Genomic DNA, 15,948 nt, shown 5'->3' with positions numbered 1-15,948 from the left:
CAAATCCTTCCCCATCTGTTATAATTCTGAATATGTAAAAAAGCAGCTGGCTTCTCTAAGTGTGAAAGAGACAGCAAACATTCGAAGTCTAGCCCGACAGGAATGAAATGTGAGCACTCGTGTAGGTGGTGAGCACTCCGACAGAGAACTTCTAAACAAGGAGATGGCTAGAACCTTCCTTTTCTTTTTAATGATGGACAGCCACAAAAGCAGCAGAGATATTTTACACGTAAGCCGTCTGCCTCTGTGGAGCTCAAAAACTCGGCATACAAAGAGTTTTGAAATCAAAGGTGAGTATCCTCTACAGAGGAAGGGAGTCTGGTGTGAATCCTGTGTGAGCCAGTCACCGGACCACAACCACTGACCTCTGACCTACGAACGTTTCCAGTCACAAGTGGGGTCTGGAGCAGATCTGCCAATAAGCCACTCGCAGTTTGACCAATAACGTCATCTACATTGGGGACGATGAACTGTAATTTTTATTAAGGTAAGTGAACAGGGTCTCAAAAACCCTGCATACCCAACACAAGCATCAGACATCGTATTCTGAAAAATCCTACGTGAAAATTCAGTGCTTCTAAATTTTACTGGCCAGGATTACCAGTAACAATGAAATTCTTACTACCTCTTAACTCCATAAATCCGATCATTATGTGACACTCCAATTATGGAAAACGAAGTATCAAGTATTTTCAGAATATAACAATTTCTCAAGTAACAGTTTAAATGGATCCCAAAATAAATTCAAAAACAGCTGATTCTAATCTGCTAGTCCTCTGCCCTGTTCCAAAACCTGGGACGGTTTCTTCAAAAACAAGTTGATCTGTGACATGAAAACTGCGAACACCCCGCATTCCTGTAAGGGGAACCTTACGGCGGGGGGTGGTCACGCGTCCTCCTCCCACCGCCGTCCTTCAGCCCCGGACCCTGTCCGCCTACCCCTTCGTCTCCTAGCCTCTTCAACCCTATCTCCTTAGGCTAGTAATTCTTAACTTCGAGCACGTGAACTTGTTGGGAAGGATCGGTGAACCTAAGTTTTCATTAAATTTAAATCCTTCATTTTCACTAACCACTGGCCTAGATTTAAAATGCATTCCCTTATAAGTCACAAAGCTAATATTCTGCAAAACAACTATTTCAATATAACTGGTTTCCTTTATGATCTTTTTTATTTTATGCATTTAAAAACAGTACTTTGAAAGGGAGCCCACAGATTCCACCACACTACCAACAAAGTCTATGGCCTAATATCCAATTAAAACCCCTGCCTCACATACATATCCCCAAAATATCGTGTTCTCCTGTTCTCATCCCCCAAAGTATCTGGCTCTGTCCTCTCTCTGCAGACACCTCCCTAAGTCCAATCTCCCTACTGGCCCTTTCAGTGACGTCCTCCGGAGTGTCTATTCCACTGAGACTAAATTCCACAACCAATTTGGTTATTTCCCTGGAAATCCACCCCCCTTCCACCTCTCCCACAGTGCACCAGGGTTGGTCTCTGTGTCCCAAATATGGCAAAAAGGATGGTATGTCACTTCCTAAATTAGGTTGTATCTAAACGACACCGAAGCTTCCATTTGGATCACAGGCGCGCGCTTGGTCTCTCAGATCACTTGTTCTGGGTGAACCCTGTCCTATGGAGAGGCCCGTGTGACAAGGTTAGAAGCCTCCTACCGACACCCATGTGAGTGTGCCTGGAACCAGATCCTCCAGCCCCATCAAGCCTTTTGACAACGGCAGCTCTGAACATTTGACTGTAACCTCAGGAGAACCTGAGCCAAAATCATTCGGCCAGGCTGCTCCTGGACCCTTCACCCTCCGGAACTGTGGGAGAAAACAGCGGTTTGTGGACTAAAGCTTAGCAAAGTTGAGGTGCTCTGTTAGGCAGTAAATGACAAATACCCTGGGGCTCTAGTGCCTTCCCACTGTTAGTCCCCAGACTGCTCTTCGGAGGCCAGGGCTTACAACAGCCCTGCAACGTTCTCAGCCCTCTACCAGCCTGGGGGGAGCCCAGGAACCCCCTATGGACTTGAGCCTTGGTTCACAGCTGCCCTCTCCATCCAGTCTCCTGCCACCACCAGCAACTACTGCTCCAAACACTGGCTCTGCCAATATACAACGCAAATGTAGCCAGACCTCAGACACCACAGAAAGTACCTCTAACTGTCCCAATCCCTGTTCCAGAACATTGGTCCTTCTAATCACACTGCTGCTTTTCAAACTGTCCCTTCCCCTAACCTATCCGCAGTAGGCCTGCCCCCTGTTTACACCGTGGCTATCTCTCAAGCCCTCCCCCCTCCTCTATCAGGTGTCTATGGTGTCACCTGACCCTCACCGCACTAAACAATGGCTAGCCATTTCAACCGTGTTTCCAGGTAACCTTCATATCCCTTGATCCCCCCGCAGTGCTTTGTACACAATGGTTCCCAAATGCATACAGACAAATCTGAGTATGTAAATATGTATAAGCATACCAGAGAAGACCTATACTGACAAAAATCACAATCTACAACTGATCTGACTCTCTACACTTTTTCTCCATTTCCCTTATAATTAAAAGAATTACCTGCACAATGTGGTCACATCCTGAATCGTTCATTTGCAATCGTTTGTGACATCTGTATGGTTATCTAAGGCCAAAAGCTCAGAAGCAACTTGATCCCTCCCTCTCCACTGCTCCTCACATCCAGTCTGTCTCCTTGATCCTGACTCCATCAGCACCAGCTCTCTCAAAGGGACCCGCTTCTTTGCACTCCCGTAAGGGCAGAGCCCTCGAAAGCATCACGCGGTGCCCTCCTAACGAGGCTTCCACTCTCCAATCCACAGCAGCCAAAACACCCATCTGGTCACTCCCAAGGCCACGCTGAGCAGCTCTGCAAATTCCTGAGCTCACCACAAACACCACCACCAGGGCCTCCAAATAAACGGTTTCCTCAACTCCCTTCTCTCCTCCACCCACTTACGAGGCTAAGTACTTCTCCTCCTTCAGACCCCCACTACAATGTTACCTGCTCTCCATGAGAAGGTGAGATACCCCGAAACACTTTCTCAGGTACTCCCACAGCACTTGGCATTCGTATCTATGCCAACACACTATACAGAATGACTGTATAGAGTTTATTTCTCTCTACTTTCCTGGAGACTCTGTAAAGGAAGAGCCAGTGTCTTCCCAATTACATCCCTGTTTAACACAGTGCCTAGCACACAGAAGGTACTTGATAAATATCAGGTGAATGAAATGAATGAAAGACACACCCTACCATTTTTTTAATCCAAGAGAGGATTCAGGTATCGTGGCAAAATGTCCCGTTTTTAAAACATACACCCTTGGGGGGCCTGGGTGGCTCGGTCGGTTGGGCGGCCGACTCTGGCTCAGGTCACGATCTCACAGTCCGTTAGTCTGTGAGTTGAGCCCCACGTCAGGCTCTGTGCTGACAGCTCAGAGCCTGGAGCCTGCCCTGAGTTCTGCGTCTCCCTCTCTCTCTCTGCACCTCCTCCACTCGCACCCCGTCTCTCTCTCTCAAAAATAAACAAACATTAAAAAAAATTTTTTAAATAAAAATAAAAATAAATAAAACATACACCCTTAAGAATTATATGCTGCTGAAGTCTCAAGTTTAGTGTGAATTTATAAAGGGAGTAGAAAAATCTAAAACATTTAACAACAGTTTAGAAAACCATCACATCAAAAATGAAAACTAATGAACACAGTTCCTTCATATAAAACAATGTTTAACCAAAATGGCCATACTCACCTCTGTAAGCAATATTGCTAGCATGTCCTGCCTCTGAAAACGTATAGCCAGATGTACAAGGGTGTAGCCAACATCAAAAGCAGAAGGGCGGTTCAGCAAGCGCACTTCGTCCGCAGTGAGCTGACGCGCAATGTCCCCTCCTGATGACTTATATGCTTCTATAGCAGCTAGATCACCTTCTACCACCCCTAGAACAAACATCAAGACAGAAAAGAGTTTAATCCTATTTTCCTTCAAAAGGCATATCCTGTTACATTCACTCTAAACCCTTCTGAGTATTTCTCTAGGATTCCTGGACCCTGGGGCAACATTTAAATGTCCTAAAAGAATAGTAAAGAAAATCAGTGAATTCCTGTGTAATTTCTTTCCAGAACCAGAACTACCTATTTAGGTACTTACCTTCACATCAGTGCTGGCTCCAGGCTCTGGTGAGGTTTCGAGGAATCATTAGAACGTATTAACTGGATCAAAGATCAGTAATCTTAGTATGAGAAACTAGACTTTACAGAAGACACTACACTCCTGTTCTGCTCCTGCCTCTGCAGAAGCCAAGGAGACAGGGATGTGCTTCCTGTTGGCTCTGGGCTCTCCCGCCCTTCACACAGCAATTCTCTAACCTGAAACAGATGCGGAGCCTTCCCTACTGCTGTGAGCTTCGCAACAACTCAGAGCAATTAAAACCATTTTCTTTTTTTTTTTTTAATATGAAATTTATCGTCAAATTGGTTTCCGTACAACACCCAGTACTCATCCCAAAGTGAGCAACATTTTGATTTCAGAACCTCTCACAGCCAAGTCTTCCTTACAGTCATTAAGTATCGATACAGTAAAACTTGAACCGGATGAGTTAGAACAAAAATATGCTGAAAGGAAACATTACAGATCAGTTGGGGGACAGAGATGAAACAACTATCACTTTGTCCAAATCCATAAAGAACTTTCTGTTCCCATGAAACCATGTTACTAATCTTAACACAAATTAATGTTAAGATAGTAATCCTATTTAGTAAGCAGTACAGTACACACATCTATGAATAATAAACAGCCTTGGCAAAAAAATAAAGGCGTAGGTAAGCTTCAATTTACCTCAGTGTTACACACACACACACACACCCCAAGACTGTAGGAACAAGTAATTTTAAGTGTTTCCTAAGTTACATCATGAAAAATGTGTTGGGTAAAATGCTAAAACTAGCTAAAAATATTCATAGCATATTCTTTAAAAGCATTTTTTTATTGTCATCTTGAATTAGAGAAATAGGAACTATTCCTTGGAGAAAAACAGACTGGTACAATGCAACAATTTCTCCCAGTTATTAAAAAGAGCAAACCTTGGGGTGCCTGGGTGGCTCAGTTGGTTAAGCGGCCAACTCTTGGTTTCAGCTCAGGTTATGATACCACGGTCGGTGATTTCGAGCCCCGCATCAGGCTCTGTGCTGTCTCCCCTCCCTCCCTCCCTCTCCCTCCCCCAAAAATAAACATTAAAAAAAATAATTAATTTTTAAAAAATAAATAAAAATTAAATATAAATAAAAAGATCAAAGCTTTAAAATGATAATTCCCACGTTCCCTGAATGCCCATGACACAGAAAGCACCATGCTAGGCAGTATGAGAAGCACAGACAGTAAGAACAGGATTCCTATATTCAAAACAGCCCTTTATCATCACCTCTGTGGGCCATAAAAGGCCAGCTTCAAGAGTTTTCAGACTCTGCCGTCAAAGACCCTTTCTGCAAATCTAGACCCACTCTCCAGAAAAAGGACACCATGCTGCCAACACACACATTTTTCAGGTGAAGAATCCAAGGTATCAAATGAGAACACCTCCTTACAGGAACTTTTATTTTCACAGCAATGTAGGTCAATCCCTTCTTCAACAGAAACACCTAAGTGCAGCCGTAACCCCCCACCTCCACTACAGAAGGGGCTTTAAAACACCCTTAGGAGGCACAGCGCCCTACAGAAGTCATCAGGGTTACAACGTGACACGGCTGGCATGAATCTTCTCCAAAGGGCGAGCCTTAAGAACAGACACAGAAATCCTACTTGAAATAAAAAACAAATCTACGGTTATCAAGTACACAAAAAACTAAAATTTCTGCCTAACTTGTGTTAGTGAACAGATGAGAATCATCAAAGAAAGCTTGTAACCTTTTCAATAATTTAATGTCATTCATCTTTTTAGAACCAAATATGCCCTAGGCCATTTCCTTTTGTGTATATACTACCTCCTTGTGAAGGCGACCGAGTCCTAGTTTCCAGGTGCCTGCAGAATCACTGCACCTTTTACAGGTTTTAAGCTTTAGCCTAAGAAAATATAAGTTTATAAAGTTTCTTTACAGGACACAAGAAATGTTCTAAGCTCTGCCAAAAGCAACCCAAGGACCACAAAGACAGAACAACAGATGTGAAAAGATAAAGAGGAAGCCCTGCCCGGTGCACGTACACGCGCCCGGTTAGGCACGTGTGCAACGCACACAGTTCTGTTCCCCGCCGATGCAGGTGACTGCCAACCAACACGGTTCTTCTGGCTGCAGGAAGGCGAGGTCTTCTAAATCACTGTCTTCACTATTCTAGCTAACTCACCGTGCAGCTGACATCTAGAAGAACCTCCTCTTAGAAATTCTGCCTTAAGAATTCATTTCCTCGCTCATGTTTCTGAGGGATTTCTGTAATTAGAAACTAGCATAATCAAAGGTGGGGGGAGGCACAGCGCGCTCTGGGATTATGATTTACAACGTCTCCCGATCAGCCTTCAAAGTGAGTGTTGTTTTTGTTTTTTGAAAATATAAACAGAATGTCAAATAGTGAAATGCACGGTACAGCAATTCTATCTCAATCGTGCGGATACACACATACACACAAAACCAAGACTTCTATCTGCCCTAATCCAAATACCAAAACCACTCCTTCCGCCAGCCCCCAACCGCGCACTGAAGTGCAGACCGGGTGCTGCCGCTCCTCAGCGCGCCCCCCGGCACGAAGTACACCCAGGAGGGCAGGAAACAGGAATGAAGAGATTAGAGACTTTGTTCTCTATTCTTCACAGCACAAAATCCTCCACATCTTCTAGAACACGAAAAACACAAATTTAAGTATAGGCACAAAGTAATGTTTTGAAGAAAAATATTTTATTATCTAATGTTTGGGGAACAGAGGATTCCATTCTTGTCATTAACCGTAATTAAGAACTCACAGTTTCAGTTACCGGTGAATTTTCAGCTACAAACATGAGTACCGTTATTACAAATTTCATGAGACTGTCGCTGAACTGTCCAAATTTTGGGACTATCTTAATGACACGTTGTTCAAGGACAGCTACCGATTGAAGTTTAGACAGTTTCTTGACAGGTGGTGAAGTTTTCGCTGTAAACGGGATATTTAAAAGGATCTGGCCCATACTCAGATCATGTAAAGTTTTAGCTACCAAATGTTTTCTACTTAGGGGAAAAAAAGTATCCGATTATACGCAAAACAACTTACAAAAAGGCTTTTGAGTTCTTCACATAACATTTTTACCACCTCTAAAATCAGGGGATAAAGAAAAGGAGGAAGAGGGGAGAAGAGCTGGTAGGCAGGAAAAGCCAGCAAAATAAACCAAGTGGTAAAATCTCACTTGGTGTAACAATGACCAGGAAAAAGTTCCAGCAGAAGACAGGTGATGTGCACATGCCTTCCTCGTCACTGACCCCCCATACGGCCTCCAAGAGCAACTGAAACATCTTTCTCCTCGTGTTTTCTTTTTTAAACTTAACAAATGTATTATTCCACGTTCTGTCCCTTCTTCCCCCATGCTATGAAGGCAAACTGAACGGACAGCTGAAGGCTTCCGAGAAGATGAACTATGTAAAACTAACCTCTGGTTACCAACACACATTCAAAACTGAGTGAAATACACAGCCAACTATGCAGCGGTGCAGACTACAGGTAATGGAAAGGGTTAATATCCTTTTAAAAACATGAATGCCTAGAGGTAAATGAAAGTTACTACATGTTACAAATATGAAGTGTAAAAATAAAAGTTCATATTGTTCTATAAGCTGGGCCAGGTGTGGGATTTAACACACTTTGAAGCCACGGGTCATGACTCACTGGGGACTTCACAGCTACTATGGAACTCCGTTGGTCAGAATATGGAGCTGGCTCATAGATGTTTAGAAAACAGACTTATTTTTTTCCCCCATATATGGCACAGTTTTCAAAGTTTTGCCTTATTTTCTTTTATGACATAAAATCATAATGGTAACTAACTTTGAAAAGAATGCCAAATGGTAAAAAAAAAGCCAGGACTTACCTGAGCCCACATGGGCCAGCTCAACACTACCCTGGAGTTCTATGGTAGCTGTGACATCACAGCAGGGTTTATGCTGTGGGGTCAGGGTGGACTTGGAGTCAGCTGGCACAATTTCAGGAGCCCTTAAAGAGAAAAGTTAGTTTTAAGTGGTAATGTTCATAACGTCCTTTACCGTGGTCAGCAGAAAGGTGCAGACGCGGCTGTGGCTACAATGTCTGGGTAGCCTTCCTCCACCCGGAGTTCAGCTCGCGTAGGTGGTTTTGCGTAATAAAAAGAAATCTCTACCACCCAGTAATACTTGTTCTTTATATTCCTAACCATTTGGCTATAGTTCAATCATGAACTTGGCTTACATATTCATATTTGCAGTAATCTCTTTCAGTACTCAAAACACGAGCTAGGTTTTTGAATAAAATGACCTCAGTACTTTTTAAGTGTATCTTCGAGTGGGCACAGGCTCACGGCCAATCCCAGAAATAGTGTAAGCAGCCCAGACCACCACCTAAAGGCATTATTCACATAATAACCAATGGCAGCAAGTGAAAATTTACCACTTCTATTCCTAGAATAGTGCTACAGAACAATAACCTTTTCCAAAAAATGAAAATCGCAAATTGGAAATAAATTCTTTAATCTATACTATATCAAGATGAACTCCTATTCAATTCATTCAATAAACTCATTGTTATGAAAACATCTTCTTTAGAATAAAAGATTCAGTCATAGAGAAGTCAAAATAATCTCTGATTAAGGCCTTTAAATGTTCCATTATTAATCATGACAAACTGCACCAAATAGAATTTATACTTTGGAGCTTTTACGTCTTTACATCTCTGATCAGATTATTAACAACCCAACTGCTGTGGAAATATACAAATGCCCAAAGTCACGAAAAACTATGTGGATCAATAGATCCCTTCAGACGAAAGAAGATCTCGCCATGCAGAAAGCATTACTGCTGAAAGCCCAATGGAAGGACCTAAATGAACAGGCGCCAAGTTCTTTGGGAAGGGAGGGGATCGGAGATGAGGGCCAGTGTCAACAAATTAAAGAAGATGGATGGGAGTTGAAATTAAAAAGGTCACCAAAAATATTGCCCAAAAGAGTCAACTGAGGGGATATTAAGGCTCTTCAAAACCTAGGGTTCTAGGGGCACCTGGGTGGCTCAGTTAGTTGGGCATCTTGATTTCAGCTCAGGTCCTGATCCTAGGGTCATAGGATCATGGGAGCCACGAGTCAGGCTCCAGAATGAGCGTGAAGCCTGCTTAATTTTTTCTCTTTCTCTCCTCCCTCTGCCCCTCTCCCCAGCTCACACTGTCTCACTCTCTCCAATACACACACACACACACACAACAACAACAACAACAACAACAAACCTAGGGTTCCAATTATATAAAATAGTATGTCAAAACCACAACCACCACTAAAATCAAGCCCCCAAAGTTTTCTGGCTCCAAGTAAAAATCTCACCTGCAACAAGGCCAAGTTATCCTGGCTGAATGTAAAACCAAATTCTGGAGTTTTAGAATTACACTATTTTAGGTAGGCCTGGAGTGATTATTGAATAATCTAACCCACTCTGTTTTTCAAGTTGTAAAAGTTTCTAAAAGGAAAAACTCACGCCATGTAGCATTATTACACTGTTCATAATACAGCCATGTAACTCTTCTTCTAGCCAAAAACACTGATAGAATTAAGACATTCATCAAATTGAAAGAGGTGCTAAAATGTAACTGAGTCCATCTTGATAAGGTCCCGAGGTGGAAGTATAAAAACAAGAACGTCCCTATAATTTGCCACTTCAAGAGAAAGTTCCACAGCTTCAGTTAACATTCGTGGCCACGCAAGTATCCACATAAGCAGAGTGGTCGATTTTCCTCATAAATTTCAGGCCCAAATATCCAACAACCCAGTTGACAGCCTCACTACATCATGTCTAAAACTCAACTTGACGTCTCCTACGTTTAGGAAAAAAATGATCCGACCCAAGTGCCCAAACCAAAAAAACCCAGGACATCTTTCTTAACTCGAGTCTCCTCTCCCCTAAGCCCCCAGAACAATTTGCCAAGTTTTATCAATCCTGCCTTTTAAAAAGTCTCTCAAATACATCCCCACCCCATCTCCACTGCCTCTATCCTAGGTGAAGACTGCAATCGCCCTCACCTAGATCGCAGTAATGTTCTCGTAAGCGATCGGCTTGCCTCTAGCGCTGCCCCTTTCCAATCCAGTCTCCACGCTATGATCCCAGTGATCTTCCTAAACCACGAATCCGATTAAGGCAGTCTCCCTCCAGATGTTTACCAGCGTCCTGTGTTAAGAACTAAACTCCCTGACCAGGTCAACAGGCCCGGAAAGGTTCAGCATCACCCTGCACAGTTACCTGCAGCTCCCAGACTACACATCAATCCCGCTAACTTCACCAGTTTGATGGACAGGCCATGCTCTCTTGACTCTGAGGTCTGAACACATACCATTCCCTCAGATCAAAACTCTCTTCCCTCTTCTGTGTGAGGTTCTGGCTTAGATGTCACTTCCTCCTATAAGCCCTCTCCACATCTTCAAATGAGATTCAAGTATATACGCCTCTAGCACCCCTGCCCTTCCTCTACCGAACTTCTCGCACTATACCGGCTGGTTGAATTTTATCTTCCTCTACCAGAGCACAAGCTCGCCGAGAGCCATGGCTTCTTCCACAGTGCTTGGGAACACACTCCACGAATATCTAAATGTGTAAATAAATGGACCAACAAAGAAAAAGTAAAAACTAAGTCAATTCTGGAAAGCAACTGGAGGGTGGAACAGGCTGAATATCTGCCTTGTCAGACTTTTAAATACATAATAAAGCCATAATTATTTAAGCAAAAGTGTGATACTGATGTAAAAAACATCAAAATAAAGAGCCTCAAGATAAATGATGTAGAATCGTTTTATGTATAACAGAACCACCCAAATCCATGGGAAAATAATTTAATAAATCACTAATGGAATTTAGAAAAATATTTTAAACCTTAATCTAAAAGACTGTGTAAGACAACAAAGATAAAGTGTTATTAGTATAAGTCTCCCCCTCACCCCCCCCACACACACACAAAGGAGGAGGAAGAGGAGGGGGGAAAAGGGGGGGAGGAGGGGGGGGAGGAGGGGGGAGGAGGAGGGGGAAGAGGGGAGGAGGCGGAGGAGAAAGAAAATTTGCAACAAATATGACTGGTACATATTTTTGGTGTATTATTTATATTTAGACTTCATGTTAACTTGCTAAAATCACAAAGGAAAATGGACAGAAGACATAAATCAGAACAATTCAAAGAGAAAACTACAAATGACTAAACAAGGCAGCAGGCCTCCCTGACTAAGCCCCAGCAGAGATATGGCCACGCAGTCACCCTCACGATGGGCCATAATTCAGACAGGTTGTCCAGGCATCTATTCCCCAATATGCACAAAGTACCTTAAATATGTTCATATAATTTGATCATATAATCCCATTTCAGGGAACGTAAGAAAATAGTTAGAAATGCTGACAATTCTGCTCACCAAAACACTGTCCGAATAAAAAATTCTCAAATAACCCCAAAGGCTAATAATCAGGGGTAGGTTAACTGAGAGTACAGCAACTTGATGTCATACTACACATTCATTTTGTAAGAGATGAAAACATGTTAATTACCTCAAAATGTAAAGTTCGGCATATATATATATAATTTTATATATATACACATATAATTTCAACTACACAAAAATAAATGTAAAAAAACTGAAAATAACAAAAACATGGCAGATTTCCTCTAGACACTGCAGCTATAAACTTATTTTCTTCATCGCTTTCTTATCTCTGAAAGTCTACAATGAGCATGCTCTGCTTTTATTATTTAAAAATGAACTAAACTCTCATGCTGTCACAAGAAGTCAGTACATAATGTCTAAATCTGATGAAACAAGAATACTGGCGTGTCCATTGGCAGATGAACAAAATGTGGTATATACGCACAATATTATTCAGCCTTAAAAATGAAGGAACTTCTGGGATGCCTGGGGGGCTCAGTCAGTTAAGCATCTGACTCTAGAATTCACAATCTCACAGTGCATGGGTTCAAACCCCACCTCGGGCTCGGTGCTGACCGCATGGAACCTGTTGGGATTCTCTCTGGCCCTCCCTCACTCACTCAAGCGCTCTCTTTCTCTCTCTCTAAATAAATAAACAAACTTAAAAAACAAGTGCAAGGGAATTCTGCCACATGCTACGACATGGATGAACTCTGAAGACATTACACTAAATCGAGCAAGCCAGTCACGAAAGGACCGGCACTGTAGGACGGTAGTTATGTGAGACACAGAGGTCAGTCACGTTCAGAGACAGAAAATGGAATGGAAGCTGCCAGGGGCCGGGGGAGGGGAAATGGAGATGCCGTTTACGGACACAGAATTCAGTTTTGCAAAATGAAAAAAGTCCTAGAGATGGATGGTGGTGGCAACTGCACAGCGATATGAATGTACTTAATGCCACTGAACTGCACGCTTAAAAATGGTTAAGATGGCAAAAATTGTTTACGTACGTTTTACCACGATTAAAATAAATTTTTTAAAAAGTGGAAAAAATGCCACAAAGACACAACGCAGACACACCAGAGGTGCTGCTTCAAACACATCACCTATGTAGTATCCCCCCTCCAAATAAAGATAAATGTTTCAATCTAGTAATTTCCAAATCGAGTGTCACTCTGTGAAGAAAAAAAAAAATGCCTGAACTCTCTGAAAATGTTTATCTCATGAAAGAAATAAAGAGCCAAAACCAAAACCATCCGAGGCACTGTTTCGATTAGAAGACCTAAAGAGACAACACAAACACCTCAGATGCACGGTCCTTCCTGAATGTGGTCGGAGCTACAGCTAGTCCTAAGGCTGAATACGGTCTGAGGAGTAAATTTTCTAGATAACTGTGTAGTTATGCAGGGAAAAGGTCTCTGTTCTCAGGACATACGTGCTTAACTTTTTAGGGGCAAAATGTCATGACATCTGCAATTACCCCTCAGATGGTTCAGGAAAAAGAGAAAGACAAACAGAAAGGGAGAGAGTAAATGCGGCAAAGTATTAACAAATGGAAAATCTAGATCAAAGGCAAATAGTATTCAATGTATTATCCTTGTAACTTTTCTGCAGGAAAGTTGAAATTTCTCAGAATAAAAGGTTGATGGGGGGGAAGTTGTCTCTACACCACAGGACTGGAGGTGAAGAAGAAAATAGTTTTTCTTTATAAATTTCTTCTATACTGCTTGACTTTTTTAAACACGTGCATAGTTTATTTTAATAAATGTTTTAAATTAAAATTATTTTATGGTAAATAGTAAAGTTCAGTGGAGTCTAAACATATCTTTATATTTAATATTTAAACAATACATTTGGATTTTATAACTCAGTATGTTCATTTAACATAGTGCTTTTTAAAAATGAAAGGCTTGGGGCGCCTGGGTGGCTCAGTTGGTTAAGCATCCGACTTCAGCTCAGGTCACAATCTCGCGGTCCATGGGTTCGAGCCTCGCGTCGGGCTCTGGGCTGATGGCTCGGGCTCTGGGCTGATGGCTCGGAGCCTGGAGCCTGCTTCCGTGTCTCCCTCTCTCTCTCTGCCCCTCCCCCGTTCATGCTCTGTCTCTCTCTGTCTCAAAAATAAATAAACGTTAAAAAATTTTTTTTTAAATAAATAAATAAAAATAAAAATGAAAGCCTTTACTAAGCCAATGCTGTATATTCAAATGTCAGTATCATATACTCAAGAAATCACCCAACAGACTCCCTTTCTCAGCCTAAGGGGGCACGTTATTAGTTGGCAGGCCAGTGTAATCAATCATTTCTAAAAGCCAAAAATTGCATCTCAGACCAAAGGCAACCAGAAGCATGCCGTGGGGAGGTCTATTTCTGCCATTCTCATCCATTTGCCTTAACAGACACACTCATTCCTGGAAGCTTTTCTCATCCCAGGAGTCAGAAAGCACTTTCAAAAGCCAGAATGCACTGGCCAGGGGAAAAAAAGTACGTGCATGTTCCCTACAGATGAGACTCTTTTACAATGCTGAGAATTATCTCAATTCTCTTAAAAATCACGACATAAAATTTTATTTTATATCCAGAGCTCAAATCACAAGAGAAAATTCTTAGAAACTTGAGGAAAAATAAGACAAAAGCTATCTGAAGATAATACTCCATTCACGACACTAAAAAATAATTCTATTACCTGTAATATCAACTACCTTGGGTAGGAAGGAGATCCACAAGCCAGCATGTGTACAGAGCGAACAAGACGCCTCAGATTTTATACCTTCACCCACCCCACCCCACCCCACCCCCAAGTAAGAGTATCACAGAGAGTTAATGAAGGACATACAAGGCATTGCAGGCACTCTAGCAGCTAACTTTCCTTTTATGGAGGCAGGGCCAAAGATCTGCAGCAGGAGTCTGCATGTTTTTGGATTCTATTAAAAGCTTTTAATAGAATATGTTAACAAACCATTTTTATTTTTTATGTTCTTTAAAAAATACGAGGGTTTTAAACGTCAAAGACCCAAGGCCTTTTTCCAGGTTCTACCTGCATTAAGGAAAAAAGCAATGTATTAAAGGGAAAAGGACACTAAGTCAGAAGAGTTCTCTTTCAGTAAAATATTCAGTCTGATATCAATACAAAATCAAGTTCATAATCAAACAAAGTGGTCCATTAGCATCCTGGAATAAATCCAGCACTTGAAAAATAACCGTCACCTAAATCTATCAGAACAGTGAACAACTTCATTAGCTTCCTTTCTAAACCCCCAGAAGACGATCTCTAAAAATTAAGTATTAGAACAAAGATCTGCTCTGGGCTACCAAAAACTCACAAGTAGCAGTGGCCATGAAGCATCTCCACAGGGCAGAAAAAAATCTGAAGACGGAAAATAGACTGTCCAAACAGCTGTGGTGTACCAAACTGAAAACAGGCAAACACAAGCAAAGCAAGCGGAACAAATGCTACAGAAATGCCACACTAAAGATCCTACAAGTATAAATACCACGGCCTAACCATGGAATGCCCAGAACTATCAGCAAAGGACAGACTATCTTGAGGCACAGCAATCGGCTTCATCTAGGCATATTCATTTAGCTGACCTGGAAAAAAGGAAGGACTGAAAACATGAATATTCACAGGCATCAAACATTATTCAAAAGTTTTTGTAACGGTACTCCTTTCAAACATATAGAGCAAAAACAAACCAAAAAACAAAAAACCACTGTGAGTAAGAAACATACATTTGATCTTCATCTACTGTTCCTGGCACATAACTGCTAAAACCTTTGTAATTTCCAAAGATCCCTAGGGGCATCTTTTGTTACAATATTAGTTTTGTTCCCAGTTCCTGAAATAGCTCCAGACAGATAAAGGGAAACCGAATGTCTTTTGTTATTCATAAAACAAGTTCCTTTCTCCACTTCTGATTTATGTTAATGAGGTGACTTTTGGAAAACTCCTAAGGATGGGGGCCGGTTGCCAGGGAAACCAACCTTGGGATTAGAGGGTTGGGAGTTTCAGCCCCGTCCCACTCCCACCTCCTGGGAAGAGGAGAGGAAAGGAGGACAGGAGGGGAGAGGAGGGGGGAGAGGAGGGAGGGGGAGAAATGGGGGGGGGAGACAGGGGGAGGGGGAGATGGGGGGGAGAGGGGGGGAGGGAGAGGGGGAGGGAGAGGGGGAGGGAGAGGGGGAAAGGGGAGGGGAGAGGGGAGGGGGAGGGGGAGAGGGGGAGGGGGAGAGAGGGGGGAGAGGGGGGAGAGAGAGGGGAGAGAGGGGGGACAGAGGGGGAAGAGAGGGGGGAGAGAGGGGAGAGAGGGGAGAAAGGGGAGGGAAGAGGGGAGAGGGGGAGAGGGGGGAGAGGGGGAGAGG

The 15,948-nt window shown here is 42.5% G+C and overlaps 1 protein-coding gene across 7 annotated transcripts in view; it reads right to left on the bottom strand.

The window, feature by feature from the left end:
* Positions 1-15,948, bottom strand: part of ZRANB1 (zinc finger RANBP2-type containing 1) — a 66,650-nt gene that overhangs the window by 14,611 nt on the left and 36,091 nt on the right. For 6 of the 7 annotated variants that reach the window (XM_042907422.1, XM_042907421.1, XM_042907420.1 and 3 more), the window contains one exon: positions 3,756-3,943. In XM_042907422.1, the coding sequence (XP_042763356.1) occupies positions 3,756-3,943 (188 nt within the window). Of the gene's footprint in view, positions 1-3,755; positions 3,944-8,049; positions 8,172-15,948 lie in introns of all 7 variants that reach the window. The other variant, XM_042907425.1, reaches the window with a different exon arrangement.

The sequence above is a fragment of the Panthera leo genome, chromosome D2 (genome assembly GCF_018350215.1).
Source record: "Panthera leo isolate Ple1 chromosome D2, P.leo_Ple1_pat1.1, whole genome shotgun sequence".
NCBI lineage: Eukaryota > Metazoa > Chordata > Mammalia > Carnivora > Felidae > Panthera > Panthera leo.
Note: the sequence above shows the minus strand (reverse complement) of the source record. Positions and strands in the feature narration are given on the sequence as shown.